The sequence below is a fragment of the Nannobrachium achirus genome (assembly GCF_963921795.1).
Source record: "Nannobrachium achirus genome assembly, chromosome: 11".
Lineage (NCBI taxonomy): Eukaryota > Metazoa > Chordata > Actinopteri > Myctophiformes > Myctophidae > Nannobrachium > Nannobrachium achirus.
In genome coordinates, this window is record NC_137820.1 from 57235882 (window position 1) to 57253381 (window position 17500).

The following is a 17500-nucleotide window of genomic DNA, read 5'->3' on the forward strand; positions in this document are numbered from 1 at the left end:
TGCCTCTACTGCAAATGCATTTTTTCCACAGGTTTCTTTCCCTGTTTTGCCTGTCAAATTGTTATGGAGAATGGAGCGTGTTTTTGCAGAAACTTGCAAATGGCAAGATATCACTCCATTCCCACCGAAAAGCAGAATCCACCCACTTGGTAGATTTAAACTTCAAAGTCAGAGAAGGTCATAAAAATAGCAAATATAGCTGATCTACCAAGCTCAATATTCTGTAAATCGCCTGAAAAGTGAAGTTTTGAAATGGCACATCAACTTGTGTTCACATTCACATTTCTGTGTCTAATGATGGGCCAGTCCCCACTGCTGTGCTGACTCTGACTTTACTGTGACCTTTCTCACATCTCCAAACACTGTGGGGTCACTGCGACCCGTAGCATTCTGTTCTCTATAAACACCATCCCAAAAGGCTAAAGACATGACCGGCTATTTTCCACAGAGGCAAATAATTGCACGGCACTCAAAACTTGAGATCACAAACACTCCCGTTTCTCCCATGCACAAAGGACTGAACAAATATCAACATTTATACATCAGTGATTCCCTAACAGTTGGGAACTGAAACGACTATATTTTTAATATCGTTTGTAACATTTTGGGGCCCGTTTTGAGGCGAAAACAACGGCGGGCAGCAGTCATGGAAAATGTGCCAATTCAGGAATGTCCAAGCAAAAGGGATTTGTTTGGACTTTCCAATACAAGCTCGTTAAAGCGCTGCCACATGTGGCGTGAGGTGCCATCTAAACTGCTACCAGTGCAGAGTGTGGTTTTGCTGCAAAGAGCCATAATCTGTCCCATAGTCTGTTATTTCTACTCATCAGCAGCATGAGCATGTCCAGGGGTGTCGCACCAAATTATGGGCCCTGGCCTGGGTATAAGGATTCACTGCGGGCCCCCTATGAATGTTCTTCATAGGAGTAGAGGTTTTACCCATTTAGACTGTGTTTGAACTATTGAAAAATAGCAGATCTACAAGCTCAGATCGCAGCGCAGCACTCGGTGCCGCACCGCGAGCTTGTAGATCTGCTATAAGGTTTTTTGAAAAACCTATGTTTCTATGTCAGTGGTGCTCAAATCTTTTCATGTCAAGGACCCCCAAAATGATATGCATTTGGCAACGGACCCCCATCTCAAAATATTTAGTTGAAGCAAAATTTGAGTTAATGTTCGCTTAAAAAATACATTATATTTCAAGATTTGCGCACATTTTCACGACTTTTCAAAAATGGCAGATCTACGAGTTCACAGCGTGGCCGTGCTGTATAGCTGCTATTTTTCAATAGCTAAAGTATAAAATAATGAAGGCCCCTCCCTCCACCTTGGGCCCTAGTAACTCGGTCCCACTCCCCTCCCCCCACCCCCACCCCCCCTTGTGACGCTCCTGAGCATGTCTTCACTACAGAGAGGACCTCCTGATGGGTAAACTGTTAGCGCTGAGGGTAAACTCACTGCAGCTTCAGACCCCAAACCTGAAGACACGCAGAGCTGCCGCGGTTTGGAGTGAATTTTCGGTTCTAATTTTTTTTTTCCGAGGACTTGACGTTACTTCACTAGACCCAGCCGATTTTTACTAAAGAAGCAATGCCGCAGTATAAACATATTCTGTTTGTTGCAACTAAAAGTCCTGTATTCAAAGTATTGGCATCTCATTGGACTGTTACAGATCCCATGTTGTTGTTTTATCATCATCGCTTCTAATTCCAAAACTGGTATCCTGAACCGAACTGTTTATTGAACAGAGAATAGAATCAGAATATAGAGCTCATGTACAGTAATTAACATGTGTAACATGCACGCACGCACGCACGCACGCACGCACACACACACGCACACACACACACACATACACACACAGTATATATTTACACAGTAATACACAATGATCATTAGGAGGATATAGGACTGTCGCACGCCAACCCCCCAAAAAATGTGTGTGTGTGCGCGCGCACGCGCACATGGCAAGCACATACAGTATGTATTTACAACTCTGTCAGCATGCACATTTTGTGTTTTATAAATGCATGTGAAGAACACAGTATATTTGCGCGTGTGTGTGTGTGTGTGTGTGTGTGTGTGTGTGTGTTTACCAAGACCCTGGTCTCCGGGGCCCGGCGAGGGGTCTTGGGGGTCGGACCAGTCTAAACACACACCCTCCCCACCCCCCCCCTCCCCACCCCCCCGGTCCTGCCCTATAGGAGAGGCGAGGGGCCCTTCTTTTAAAATGCTTTGCAGATGGACTCCTCCGAACAAACACAACACTCTGCTGCAGCGCCCCGGCCCTCAAGTATTCCCACTATTTGGCCTCGCTGTAATTTACAGCATACTTACCTAATTGAGACGCTATTAACCCGTCCAGAACGGGCACACAGTCTTGTTTATCATTGTTTTATGCTTTAACTATTGAAAAATAGCAGATATACAAGCTCACAGCGCGGCACCGAGTGCCGCGCTGCGAGCTTGTAGATCTGCTATTTTTGACCCGATTCTATAAGTGTCTTTTGAATCCTTCTAAGGTTTTTTTTTTGGAAAAACCCTATGTTTCTATGTCAGCAATCTGGCCAGCCATCGTCAAAGAAAAAGTCCTTTTCACTTAACTGGAGCTCAGTTAGTCTGTTCTTGAGAGACTACTCAAACCGTTTCATGTGAAGGACCCCCAAAATGATGTATTTGACCACGGAACCCCTATCTCAAAATATTTAGTTCCAGGGACCCCCCAGAAGCAAAATCTGAGTTACAACCGTTCGCTTTGAAAATACATATATTCAAAGATTTGCACACCTTTTCACTACTTTTTCTACAAGCTTGCAGTGTGGCACTCGGTGCTGTGAGCTTGTATATCTTCTATGTTTCACTGGTTAAAGCATTCAATAATTCTAAGCCTAAATGGGTTAAGGTCAGGAATGCATTCTTCTGTGTGCGCCCACGCCGCTAATGTGTGATAGAAGGCAGTGTGACATAACGTCGTAGCGCATATACGGTATATTTGTACTAATATGGTGGAGGAGACGTTTTTTAACCGCGGCGAGCAAAGTGTGATTTATGGTGCGTAATACTGTAAGTGCAGCGGTGGAAAGAGAATACTCTGATTTAGTTTCTTGTTTTACTTGAAAATATGAAAAATACTTACAAGTTATAAAGGTCTGTTTTAAAAATTTGACTCAAGTAAAAGTACAAACATATTGGCATCAAAATAATACTTACGATACCAGAGTAAAAGTATTCATTATGAATGGCCATATTCCAAATGTGTCAAATGTTTTTGAAAATTGAAAATTGTGATCTTAGCCTTAGACTTTTACTTGTAAGGCTGCAGCCACACCAAAGTACCCAGAGTGGAATCCGCCAATGCATTTCAATGAGAATGGAGCAGTTTCATGCAGGTAGAAGATTTCTGCAAAACACTCCATTCCCATTGAAATGCATTGGCGGATTCCACTCTAGGTATTTTGGTGTGGCTGCAGCCTTACAAGTAAAAGTCTGGAATTCAAACTTTACTTGAGTAAAAGTACAAAAGTACTGGTATCAAAATATACGTTCAGTTCAAAAGTAGAAAGTACTTATTATGCACAATCCCATTTCACAAGTTTTCAAATATAAAACGTATGAAATCTTTTGAAAATAGCAGATCTACAAGTTCACAATGCGTCGCGATGCAACGCATTGTGAGCTTGGCTATTTTCAAATAGCCGAAATGTATATAGGGCTGAAGTGGCACTGGTTAATGTATGTTTTGTAATAATAATCCAAATCTACAATGTAACTAGCAACAAAAGTTTTCAAATAATTGTAGTGGAGTAGAAGCAAAAATATCAGAAAATGGAAACACTCAAGTAAAGTACAAATACCTCAAAACTGTACTTAAGTACAGTACTTAAGTACAGTAAATGTACTTAGTTACTTTACACCACAGCTTAGTATATACTTTCCAGGCCTGAATTGTCCTAATCTGGTGGAGTGCAGCGTAACCGCAGAGTGAGTGTGATTTATGGTGCGTGGAGAGTACTCCGTGCAGCACAAGGATTCACTGAGGGCCCCCTATGAATGTTAACTATTGAAAAATAGCAGATATACAAGCTCACAGCGCGGCACCAAGTGCCGCGCTGCGAGCTTGTAGATCTGCTATTTTTGAAAAATCGCTTAGTATATACTTTCCAGGCCTGATTTGTCCTAATCTGGTGGAGTGCAGCGTAAGCGCAGAGTGAGTGTGATTTATGGTGCGTGGAGAGTACTCCGTGCAGCACTAATAACACTGCAGTGCACAGTGCACACATGTCCGGACATATCTCTCTCTCTGCGCTACATTAGAGCAGGACGCTCTCAAAGTGGGGGCCGTGGCACCCTAGGGTGCCCTGATGCCAAGTCCAGGGGTGCCTATAGGGGAATTAATACTTTGATGATATTTGAAATGTATCAATATGACTTCATTTTAATCACTTTTTTTTACAAAAGGGTTCATATTTTAGATCAGGGGTCTTCAACGTTTTCAGGCCAATGACCCCTTAGTTGAGAGAGAGATGAAGCAGGGACCCCCAGATTCCATATAGTTTCATCGTTTGACAGCACAATCATCAGTGTATTTTGGATTCATGTCAATTTGTGTTATCAGATATGTAACCACTTGAACCGTCAATACTTAATAAACTTTACCTTTCACTGTCAGCTCTTTTTCCCCTCTACACCAAACCTCTTTGGCGAAAATAGCCGATCTACAAGCTCACAACGCCTCGCGCTGCGAGGCGTTGTGGGCTTGTAGATCTGCTATGTTTGGCTAAAGTTCTCAGAATATGGATGCTAGGGTTCAAGTGGTTATTATAAAAAAAGGAAAAAAACAAGTTTCTATCACTCAAAGATTTGGAGGACCCCCTGTTGTAACTCTGAGGACCCCCTAGGGGTCTCGGACCACCTGAAAAGAAAAGATATGTGTTAAAATGTTTTCATTTACTGCTTTCTATCATTTTAGCGATTTTAACTATTTTAATTTCAGTGGGTGGGGGCATGCATACAGGCTACATACGTGGCTAAATATGTATTTTTAGACAAAATAAGCCCATTCCCAAGATGCACCGCAATCTTTCATGGGCAGATGTAACTTATGGGATCTAGTAGTGTTGCTGTAAATAGTAATAATGAAATTGCTGGCTTATTGTGTCTAAAAAATACACATTTCGCCAAAGTTGTCCTTTAATAAGTCGGACCACCAAATCTCATTACCAAAAACATAGCAGATCTACAAGCTCACAACACATCACGTCAAAATAACTTTCACTTTTAGACAGACGTCTAATAGACGACTATGACTCAATGTGAAAATACAAGTTTGTACAATTTCCTTGTGGAACTGTCACGACATGAAGCTCTATTCCTGTGGGAGTCGAGCCCCCCCCCACCCCCTCCACCCCATACCCAGGGGCGTCACACCAAATTCTGGGCCCTGGGTACAAGGATTCACTGTGGGCCCCCCATGAATGTTAACTATTGAAAAATAGCAGATATACAAGCTCACAGCGCGGCACCGAGTGCCGCGCTGCGAGCTTGTAGATCTGCTATTTTTGAAAAATCGTGAAAATGTGTGCAAGAAACCTATGTCAAGGACCCCCAAGATGATATGTATTTGGCCATGGACCCCGATCTCAAAATATTTAGTTCCAGGGACCCCCCCCCCCCAGAAGCTAAATTTGAGTTAGAAATGTTCGCTTAAAAAATACATATATTCAAAGATTTTCACACATTTTCACAACTTTTCAAAAATAGCAGATCTACAAGCTCGCGCTGTGAGCTTGTATATCTGCTATTTTTCAATAGATAAAGTTATTAGGGCCCCTCCACCTTGGGCCCCAGTAACTCAGTCCCACTTTCCTACCCGTTGTGACGCCCCTGCCCACACCAACCCACCCCCCACCCCCCGGGGGTCCCCCTCCGGAGGGTCCAGACAGAAAAGGAACATCTCCCACCACCAGCAGTTCCTCCAGTCTGAGTTATGGGTCAGTGTGTCCCAGCCTGTCTTTCTCCTATTTTTCACCCAGTGAGTCTGACAGAAAGATAACACTCTGTCACACTGCTCCATCCATCTCCGTTTACCAATTCACTGCCGGGCCGGGGGGGAGGGGACACACACCGATTAATCAACTCTGTGTAGGTTATATGTGTGAGACGTGAAAGAGAGAAAGACAACGTGCGTGTGTGTGTGTGTGTGTGTGTGTGTGTGTGTGTGTGTGTGTGTGTGTGTGCGTGCGTGCGTGCGTGCGTGCGTGTGTGCGTGTGCGTGTGTGTACTCCTATTCTTGCGAGGACCAAATGTCCCCACAAACATACAAGTATAGATTTTTAGAGATGGCTTACAATTAGAAAACGTTTCACGTTTGGGGTTTCGGATCCGGGCCGAAGCATGTATACTCCACTTTTAGAGTCGAATTTATTTCGGTTCGGTTCGGGGAGTCACAACACCTCGGCAGCACCGAAACAGCCGAATTAATGACGGTACCAGTCCCTCCCCCGAATCTCCGACCCGAACCTCTGAATGACGTCATGTCGTAGTTAGGACAGAGCCGAACCGAAATACATTCGTCTCATAAAGGGGAGTATTTATCAGCCCTTAGACATTTAGAGGTCAGGTTTAGGGGTTGGAATTACAGTTAAACATAATTTGCGTGCCAGTGCTGTGAACCGGAAAATAGCTGATCGATAAGCTCACAGCATGTCGCAGCGCGAGCTTGTACTGTTAGATCTGCTATTTTTCGGCTTATGGCTTACGGTTAAAAGTGGCTAAATTGATTAAAAGAAAATCATTCATAAAATCCCAAAATGTCCTTGTAAGTATAGTAATACAAACCTGTGTGTGTGTGTGTGTGTGTGTGTGTGTGTGTGTGTGTGTGTGTGTGTGTGTGTGTGTGTGTGCGTGCGTGTGCGTGTGTGCGTGTGTGTGTGTGTGTGTGTGCGTGTGTGTGCGTGCATCTCTTTGTGTGTGAGCGTTATAAATCACTGTCCGGCTCTGTACAGGACCCAGGTTATTAAGCCAGTATTACTCACCGAGCTGTCAATCAGCCCCGCCGCCCCCCTCCCCCCGCCCCCCCCACCCCAAGATAAATGCACCTACAATGTGATGTGCTGACAAAGGAGCGACAGGAAAATGATTCCCCTACGGTTTGTATGGAAGCTCCGGCAAACTGAAGCTGCCCACACTGACAGTCTGCTGTCTGACAGGCAGTCTGAGGGGAAAGGCAAAGAATGAATGAGAAATAAAGAAAGTCCAATAAAAAGAAAGCCCAGAGGCTTTAATACCAGGAGGAGTGAGTATTGGCCAAGGCATGGGAAGATACACTTACACGCACGCACGCACGCACGCACTGAAACAGTTTCCTCTTTAAGCTGTGTATATACACGCACGCACGCACATGCACGTGCAAACACACGTTTGTGTTTCTATACCAGTGTTTCTCAAACTTTCGAATTTCAAGGTCTCCCCTATAACTCTGACAGTGTACAAATGGAACCAAATGGACCCTAAGCACAGAGATGTCTTCGAACCGGAGATGAATGTTCTGTGACTGAAAAAGGTAAGAAAAACACTGGCAGGGGTGTCGCACCAAATTCTGGGCCCTGGGTACAAGGATTCACGGCACCGCTTGTATATCTGCTATTTTTCCAATAGCTAAAGTATAAAATAATCAAGGCCTCTCAACCTTGGGCCCTAGTAACTCAGTCCCACTTTTCCCCCCCTTTTGACACCCTGTTTCCTGGGGCAGTGAATGAGTTAACCATTAAAAACAACCATTTCTCTGGTGAGGGGACCGGGAAAACTGTCCTCACAACAATGTTTATTTCTCAATACGTTTGGGGAGGGGACATCTGTCCCTCACAAGTATAGTAGTGATGCAAGTTCGCATGCATGTACACAGGCGCGCACACACACGCACATGCGTGCCCCACAGCCGTGCACGCGCCCCACAGTCGTGCACACGCTCCACAGCCGTGCACACGCCCCACAGCCGTGCACGCGCCCCACAGTCGTGCACACGCTCCACAGCCGTGCACGCGCCCCACAGCCGTGCACTGCACATGCCCCACAGCCGTGCACGCGCCCCACAGCCGTGCATGCGCCCCACAGCCGTGCACATGCCCCACAGCCGTGCACATGCCCCACAGCCGTGCACGCGCCCCACAGCCGTGCACATGCCCCACAGCCGTGCACGCGCTCCACAGCCGTGCACAATGCACATGCCCCACAGCCGTGCACGCGCCCCACAGCCGTGCACGCGCTCCACAGCCGTGCACGCGCCCCACAGCCGTGCACAATGCACATGCCCCACAACCGTGCACATGCCCCACAGCCGTGCACGCGCTCCACAGCCGTGCACAATGCACATGCCCCACAGCCGTGCACGCGCCCCACAGCCGTGCACGCGCTCCACAGCCGTGCACAATGCACATGCCCCACAGCCGTGCACGCGCAGCCAGACAATGCAAAAAATAAAGTCACTGCCGGGCCAACAACCTCTTATGATGGTGATTATGAAGCCTAAAAAACAAACAGAATTTTAAATTGTATTCATGATAATCCTATGTGTTCAATGCCAAATCGCAATTATTTGTGTGACAATTAATTTTCAACGTACATTTCGTGACAGCCCTACCTTGGACGATAGCAACGCATATCCACCTACTCCACAGTGTTGATTTTGTACAGAGATTTAGTTTTAGTCATAGTCTTTTGAATAAAATTCTGTTTAGTTTTAGTCATATTTTAGTAATCTGAAATGTTTTAGTTTTAGTCTAGTTTTAGTCGACTAAATATAATAAGATTTTAGTCGATTAAATCTACAGTTGATTTAGTCGACACAAATGTCTCTTGGCGGGCCTTGATGGCCGATGGCTTGAAGGCCGATTTTACACTTGGTTGCGTGCAGAAAATAGCTGATCTGCAGATCTTCACCAAACGGAGCTCTTCTCCACTATAGTCCCTCCCTATAACATTTTAGCCTAGTTTTTATTTGTTGACGAAATTGTCAATATACTTAGTCTTGGTTTTAGTCATCATAGCTTAGTTATTATTTATTTATTTTCGTCAGTGGAAAAAAAAGGCAGTCGACGAACATTTTTCGTCGTTAGTTTTAGTCAACAACAGTAACACAGGACCATTACCAATGCATATATCCACCTGCTCCGCCCCGGGGCAGGTGGGGGGAGGTGGGGGGGACACAGCAGGTGTGCGGGGGCCGCCCATCAAGCATCAAAACAAGAGTTTCACACAAGCAAGACTTAAGAGGGGAGGAGGGCGGGGAAGAGGAGGGGACACTCTGAGCTACATAGTAATTAAACAGAGGAGGGGAGTTCTGGGGGTATTTCTCTGTTCCGGTCGCTCGCCATGTGGAAAACGCAGCTCGGGTTTCCGAGTTGCCAACGATTTTAGCGCCCACTTATCCACCGGTTACTTATGTGTCTTTTTTTGGGGGGGTATTTGTACCTTTATTTATCCCAGGTAGGTACGCTGAGCATGTGTGCTTTTCCGCTAACGCCCTACTTCGCACGCACGCAAAAAAAAACAGCACAACCACAGCACTTAACAGGCACGTGCACACATAGATACAAAAGGGGGCTTGAGACCCGGCCCTTTTATCCATCTGTAAAATGTGCCCTCTCCCGACCATGAAATGCATACCATGCCATACCTGAAGGCAGCATTCAAGAGAATTGCCATGTCCAAACACTCCTGAACTTGAACGCAGCATCTTATGTTGAAAGAATTGCCCTCTCTGTGTAGAAATCCATGCTGTACGCCACATCTCCAGTATTGACTTGATTATGCTTTGTTCAGTGTGGGATCAAGCACCGAAAATAGCCGACCTCCAAGCTCACAACGCGTCGCAGCGCGACGCGTTGTGAGCTTGGAGGTCGGCTATTTTCGATATTTTTACCAAAAGGCCCTTTTAGATATTTCAGCCCCTGCCTCTCTTAACATTCTCTGCACATCCCTGGTACGTAAGCTAAATTGGCCACTGAAAAGCTGCTCTGAAGCACTGGGATTGGGGGTTCAGCACTGGGGTTGGGGGTTCAGCACTGGGGTTGGGGGTTCCAGTGCCTTGCTCCTCCCCCGGCCGGTCTGAGGGGGATTGAACTGTGGAACCTTTGGCTCACAGACACCCTCTGTCTTGTTTCTGCCCACTGGAGGAAGGAGCCTGAGGTCAGCTGACCAGTCGCTCTTGACTGAGCTCAAAACCACTTGTAAGACCAGAGGTGACCGGGCCTTTGTTATTCCTCCTTTCCTTTTCTCGACAAAGATAAAGAAAACCGATCATTTCTAAATCAGTTGTCTTTATCTTTGTCAATCTTGTTTCTGTGCAGTACTTTGGTCAACCTTTGGTCTTTGTAATAACAAGCACATATTATGTGCTTTATACATAGAGTTTGAGTTTGAGTTGAGTTGAGAAAGGTTTCATACAGATTTGTGATTTGTTTTCTTGTGTCCACCCTGTTAGCTGCACGTGATCAGATCTGTGTAATGACCCGTCATTGGCCTGATACCATTGCAAGGACGTAACAACATGGGCGCGACTCCGTACAAGCTCACAATTCGTCGCACCACCGCACGTTGTGCTATTTTCTGAGAGTTGGTGTAAAAAGAGAACACCAATTACAGAGCCAATGGATCAAGTGTTGATGGTTAATCAAGTGGTTAAATGTCTGAAAAAATCTATGAAACTAAAATCTATGTCATGCAACATGTAGTTACCGCTAAGGGGTCCTTGGCCTGAAAAAAAAAAAAAAAAAAAAAAAAAACGTTGAAGACCAAACTCGCTCTATACACTGTACTAACAAATGTGGTTCATTATGTTCAGCAAAAATCCCCTTTCCATGTGGTTTTATGTTGTTCCGACTTGATATAAAACAATCTGATTCCAATGTGGAATATACAATAGGCCACAAATCTGATTTGGGGGGCCGTGCTAGGCGCTGTGAACAGGGGCGTCAGAAGGGGGAGAAAAGTGGGACTGAGTTACTAGGGCCCAAGGTGGAGGGGCCTTAATTATTTTATACTTTAGCTATTGAAAAATAGCAGATCTACAAGCTCACGGCGCGCCACCGAGTGCCACGCTGCGAGCTTGTAGATCTTTTAAGCAAACAGTTGTAACTCAAATTTTGCTTCTGGGGGGGGGTCCCTGGAACTAAATATTTTGAGATGAGGGTCCGTGGCCAAATACATATCATATTGGGGGTCCTTCCCATGAAAGAGTTTGAGCACCACTGACAAAATAAATCATGATTCTTCAAAAATGCTATATTTCAATAGTTAAAGCACTAAATAATGCGTAATAATGCATTCCCAGTCTAAATGGGTTAAACCCCCTCCCCCTATGAAGAACATACATGGGGGGCCCGCAGTGAATCCTTGTACCCAGGGCCCAGAATTTGGTGCGACGCCCCTGGCTGTGAATACAGCAAGAGTGAGTGTGAGAGACATGGGGCATGGGATAGGATAGAGAAGGTACCCCCTCACACACACACACACACACACAAAGTTTATGTTTCCAATCAACAGATTAGGATCATAACATGTAGCCCAGAGCAAATGGTCCATAACTCAATCACTGAGGGAGGTCTTTAGAGCTGGGAGTTTACATGGCCTGGCGTTGGGTTCAGCATCATTACCTCTCTGTCCATAACACAGGAGGCCTGAGAACCTTCTCTCCACAGACAACACAGGAGGACATCATCGCCCCTGACGGGACGACGAGCCCGGGCCAGAGTTACCGTGGGGCACTGGTGAAGATTCATTATTTTACTCATGAGTTAAAGTAGAGCAGCAAGATCACAATGTAGAAAAACTCTGTTTAAAAGTAAAATACCTGTATTCAAAACTCTTCTAGTGCCTATCCCGAACGTTCGGCTCAATTTGTCGGCTAGCGACGCAATTTGGAGTGCCGATCCCGAACTAGTTCGGCTCATTTTGTCGGCTAGCGACGCTGTGCTTTGGTCCTTACCGTGAGCTGATTCTTGAAAACGTAGGTGGTCCGAGGTCGTCCTACGTTTACTAACGCTAGTATCGTCATATTCCGCAGATTTATTCAACGTAATCCAATGCAGATGGCCAACTTTGAAGCCCATTTTCTCCGAATCTATGCTTTTCTGGAAGAGGACAGCCTTTATTCGCGGCAAAATAGCCGAAAAAATTGCTTCTAACAATAACATTAGCCTAGAGGTAATGGAAGCCAAGGCCTTCCGGCGCATAGTGAGGACACGCACAAAAGTCATCGCACACGTCACGGCTGCGCAGGGCTTGAGCAGCTACAGCGCTGGTCTATGGGCCTTGGCCGGGCCATTGAGCAGGAGTTGGGCTCCATCTAGTGGTGGCACTGGACGAGTTAAACATTTGACTCGGGTAATAAGACGGAAGTGTTGGTGTCGAAATTCAAAATATATTTGATGTACCAAAAGGTGAAAAAGTACACGTTATGCAGATGATACGATATACCTTAGTTTCCATTGATCCAAGCTGGGACACAGTCGATAATTAAAATAAAACATGCAGGCAGCCCACCCGTCTCCCCACTTATCTGTTAAGTGGGACGCAAACACACTCTATGGACAGCCATACATCCGTAAGTCACACGTGCACACAAACATACACACACAGGGACACAAGCATATATCCGCACACAGTTGCACCCGCACGCAAGCAGACACACACTCCCGAGCACGTACATACATATACACACAACATCCACATATAAGAGCATCAATAAACAGGAAGGGAGGCAAACAAACAGGCACACACACGACCAAACAGTCACATACAAACACACCGACAAACAGGAATGCACGCGCCTGTGCAACAAGCAATGTCCCAAGCAGCTCTCTCTCTCTCTCTCTCTCTCTCTCTCTCTCTCTCTCTCTCTCTCTGTCTCTCTCCATGCAGGCTGGCATCATGCTGCCATGGTGGTGGCATCATGGGGTTGTGCCCGCGTCCCAGATGGGACAACACAACACACTACACACATAGCACAGCTGCTGTCTGCGGGCCATGCCTTTAGTCTCCTAATGCCATACTCTCTGGCCCAATGCTGCCTTCACACTGGCTGATAATTATACAAAGATTGTATATATACACAAAGAAAGTGGATGATATTCTTTGTGCAAGCTTTCCCAGGCATTGCAGAAAAAACCTAGCACATGTCAAAAACAAATAGCTATACATAAACCTGTCCTCTTGACAGGTGAGAAGAAAATGGCCACTGCATGGTCAACAGCTAGAAAGAAAGAAAGAAAGAAAGAAAGAAAGAAAGAAAGAAAGAAAGAAAGAACACCACAAAGATGCGGAGTATATTCCCCAGGAGCAGGCATAATATATGATGTTTTATGTAACTGAACAGATGCCGATAAGCACGTGGGGATAAAACGGAGGTATTTGTTTGACGTCGGCGCACACGGAACCAACTCAGCCATAACATGGCCTTTTCAAAGGAGCGCACCACACACACTCATCTGATAAGACTGGCTACACACACACACACACATACACACACACACACTCAAAAGCACTCGCACACGCACACACACACCAGCACAGTCAAAGGTGATACAATCAGCGGAATCTCTCTCACATAAATCTCGTAAACACAAACAAAGCAAACAGAACAGTGCACTGACCTTATCTTCTAGCCTGATCAGCCGAGCTCCAATAGTGTTCAATTCTTTCTCCTCTCCTTTTCCTGGAGGGAGAAAAAATATGCACACACACACATGGACGCACACGCACACGCACACACACACACACACACACACACACACACACACACACACACACACACACACACACACACACATTCCCAATTAGTAATTGATTCCCTTACGCAGCGTAATCTCATTGGGTCTGATCGACTCGAAACACATGAAATGAATAATCGTCCGGTATTATTCAAATCACGATCACATTGATTTAATAGCGGTAACTTGATCTCTCCGGTATGATTGGATAGAAAGTGAGTTTACTGGGCTAAGAGATGCTGAGTGGCTGAGATGCTGTAATCTAATTGGATGCTAAATGAGGCTGTATGCGCTATGGCATAGAGGGCCATTCTTATCAGTGAACTAGACTGATTCAATCACCTGACATTAACCCCATGCTGAGCTGCACGGTGTATGTTACGCACGCACGCACGCACGCACGCGCGCGCACACACACACACACACACACACACACACACACACACACACACACACACACACACACACACACACACACACACACACACACACACACACACACACACACACACACACACACACACACACACACACACACAGTGGTGTAAAGTAACCAAGTACATTTACTGAAGTACTGTACTTGAGTACAATGTTGATGTATTTGTACTTTGTTTTAGTATTTCCAATTTCCAATACTTTTACTTCTACTCCACAACATCTCGGATACAAATATTTTACTTTTACTCCACTACATTTATTTGAAAACTTTATTTAATAGTTACTTTGCAGATATAAATTATAATATTCATACATAAATCACTTTAGCCCTATTTTATACCATGGCTATTTGAAAAGATGCGACGTGCTGTGAGCTTGCAGATCTGCTATTTTCAAACATTTTGTACTTTTACTTTTGGTACTTTATTTAAGTACATTTTGATGCCAACACTTTCACACTTTTACTCAAGTATATTTCAAATTCCGGACTTTTACTTGTAACATATTTCTACATTGCAGTATTGAGTACACATACACGCACACACACACACTGATACACACACCATGGTCCTGTAAAGAGTCTCTCTCAGCCAGTAAGCCCCTTTTCCACAGGCCCGACACCACACCACTCCACACCACACCGCCCACTTGTGACAGGTTTTCCACTACAAGGAACTGGGTAGAGTGGTGTGAAGGTGGTACTAAACGTGGTACTAAAAAGTATCCACTCTAGAGTAGGTCTGAGCTAGGCCAAACGGGGCCAAACACTTCATAATGACTGATCACTCACTGACTTTTCATTTAGACCACCAGGATATAGTTGTAATACATGATAATAGGTTCTATTGAGTTGTGACTACTATTATAATCTATTATAGTGAATTATAATTATCATAGTAATACATTAATACTTTAAAGTGTATTATAATCACAGTTATAATCCATTATAGTGTATTATAATTTAGGATAGTTGTAATACAAATTTATATTGTATTATAATCACAGTTAAAAGGGTCAATTTGTTTCTTACCGATAGGGGTACTTTTGTGTAATGGAAAATGTAGATATTTTTATGTGGTGTGGTGTGGTGTGGTGTAGTGTGGTGTGGTGTGGTGCTAAAGCTGCAGTCGAAAAGGGGCTGGACCATTGCATCCTACAGTAAAGAGGAGGAGTTGTCTTGCAGTGTAATGATCAGACATGCAGGGTCCCTGACAGAGTGGCTCCATAAAATCACAGGCGCCATTCTAGGACAAACAGGCAAGATTGCATCTGTGTGTGTGTGTGTGTGTGTGTGTGTGTGTGTGTGTGTGTGTGTGTGTGTGTGTGTGTGTGTGTGTGTGTGTGTGTGTGTGTGTGTGTGCGCGCGCGGTGTGTGTATAAACATACACAGGTTTGTATTTGCTGGAGGGATGGGGGATGGGGAGATCCATGCCTCCGTTTTGATATCCCCCCTCTGACAGTGAAAGTAACTAAGTACATTTACTTTAAGTACAACTTTCAGGTATTTTTAAGGTGACTCCACGCCAAAGAGACTACAAGAAACTCTTTCCAACTCCTTCAGGCTGGCAGTCTGTGGCATTTAGTTGGCACAGACTAAGCACAAACTCTAGTCAGAAGAAAGAATATTGTTTTTGCGTTAATCACTGTCTGCCAGTCTGTTGCCAAGACTGCTCATTATAAGTGCCTTTAGGTCTTCCTGTTAAGTCGCTTGTAAATATTCATAGTTTGCTTTTGTTTATGTTTATTTTCCAAAGTGTATAGTTGCTTAGTTGGATGTTGCTTTCAAGATTAGTAAAACAAATCTGATGTAATAGGGTTCAAGTGGTGAAAATGGTCGCTTCTTTTGGGCTTGTTTTCATAGACCAGTTCGCTTGTTTCACTCATAGAATCTGTCAAATGTGGCAACTCTCTTTCAGCCTCGTTAGAAAACAAACAAAAGCATTTAGCGCTAGCCGAGCGATTGGTATAGGAATTCACCCTTTGTCAAGTCCCGCCCGTTGTCCCGCCCCTCTTCACACCCATTGGTTGCTGTGTCTTGCTGTGTCTTGGTGGGACACTCCATCCACTACCATTTTAATTCAGTTGCTTCGTATTGTTATTCTGTATGTTCAATTCTAATTTCAAACTTGGTTTCAGTAAAATGGAGATGCTCAGTGGCAGTATAGTGACCCAGCATGTTTTTAAATGTTTTTAATTCTCCAAAAATTATGTTTTAACAAATTCAACATAAAAAATCAAATCAAATTTGTAATCATGAGTAATTATCTGCTCCATCTGTTACTGGAGTTGCTCATAATTGGCTAGTACTAGTCCCTTTAACAATTTACTATTTTACTATTACTATTTTACTATTACTATTTACTATTACTATTTACTATTACTATTTACTAAAATGTTACTGTTGTCGGCTCTGGCCGTAAGAGGTGGCTTAGAGCAAGTCAAACTTACAATCATGGGTAACTATCGGCTCCATCTGTCACTGGAGTCACTCAACTTGCTATAAGTATGTCCCCTTAATGTTGTACTGTACTGTTTTGTTTTGTTATGTTTTGTTTTGTACCGTATTGTATGTATAGTATGTTTTGTAAGGATAGCCTTACCTTCACTTTTGTACAGCCTGCCCAGGGACTACAGATGGAAATTAGCTCATGGATAAATCTGGCATATTTACATTGATGTTGAAAAACTGACATGTTGATCAATGTGCTTTGTCCCTGACAAATAAATAAATAAATAAATAAATAAATAAAATAAAAGGTGGAACCAGCACCGTGGACTGAAGACTCACCTTTTCAGACTCCACCTAAACCACTACTGAAACACTCAATGACCATACATGTAGCTAGTTAGCATTTGTTTCTAGGTTTTTTAGAATCCTTTTTTCTTTACTGATTATATATATTTTTTTTTAGATGTATATTCATATGCATTTGTTATATTGTTGTTGATGTTCCGACATGTTATCTTGTTTATTATAGTGATGTATTATCTGCTTATTGTAAGTCGCTTTGGATTAAAAGCGTCTACTAAGTGCCTAAACTGTAAACTGTAAACTATGGTCAGTGACCAACCAGAAGGGTGAATTGAGAGTTGAGATTGAGAATATTTAGTTCAAATGTGCAACAGGAAAATGTCTCTGGCTTATTTAGGTTTGGTCCTGCAGCAGTAGCAAACTAAAGGTCCACTCTACAACCACCTCAATTCTGCCTCTCCTAGCAAAAGACTGAACATGTCCAGTTCTGGAGCATGTTGTGTGCAGCGTAGTGTGTTTTGTGTAGCATGTTGTAGGGCATTCA

General features: G+C 44.1%; 1 protein-coding gene across 1 annotated transcript in view; it reads right to left on the bottom strand.

Moving 5' to 3' along the window:
- kcnq1.2 (potassium voltage-gated channel, KQT-like subfamily, member 1.2) overlaps window positions 1–17500 on the bottom strand; it is a gene marked incomplete at its 5' end in the record, with an annotated part of 482784 nt that overhangs the window by 143355 nt on the left and 321929 nt on the right. The window contains one exon of the mRNA XM_080737216.1: window positions 13650–13711. Within this exon, the coding sequence (XP_080593342.1) occupies window positions 13650–13711 (62 nt within the window). The remainder of the gene's footprint in view (window positions 1–13649; window positions 13712–17500) is intronic.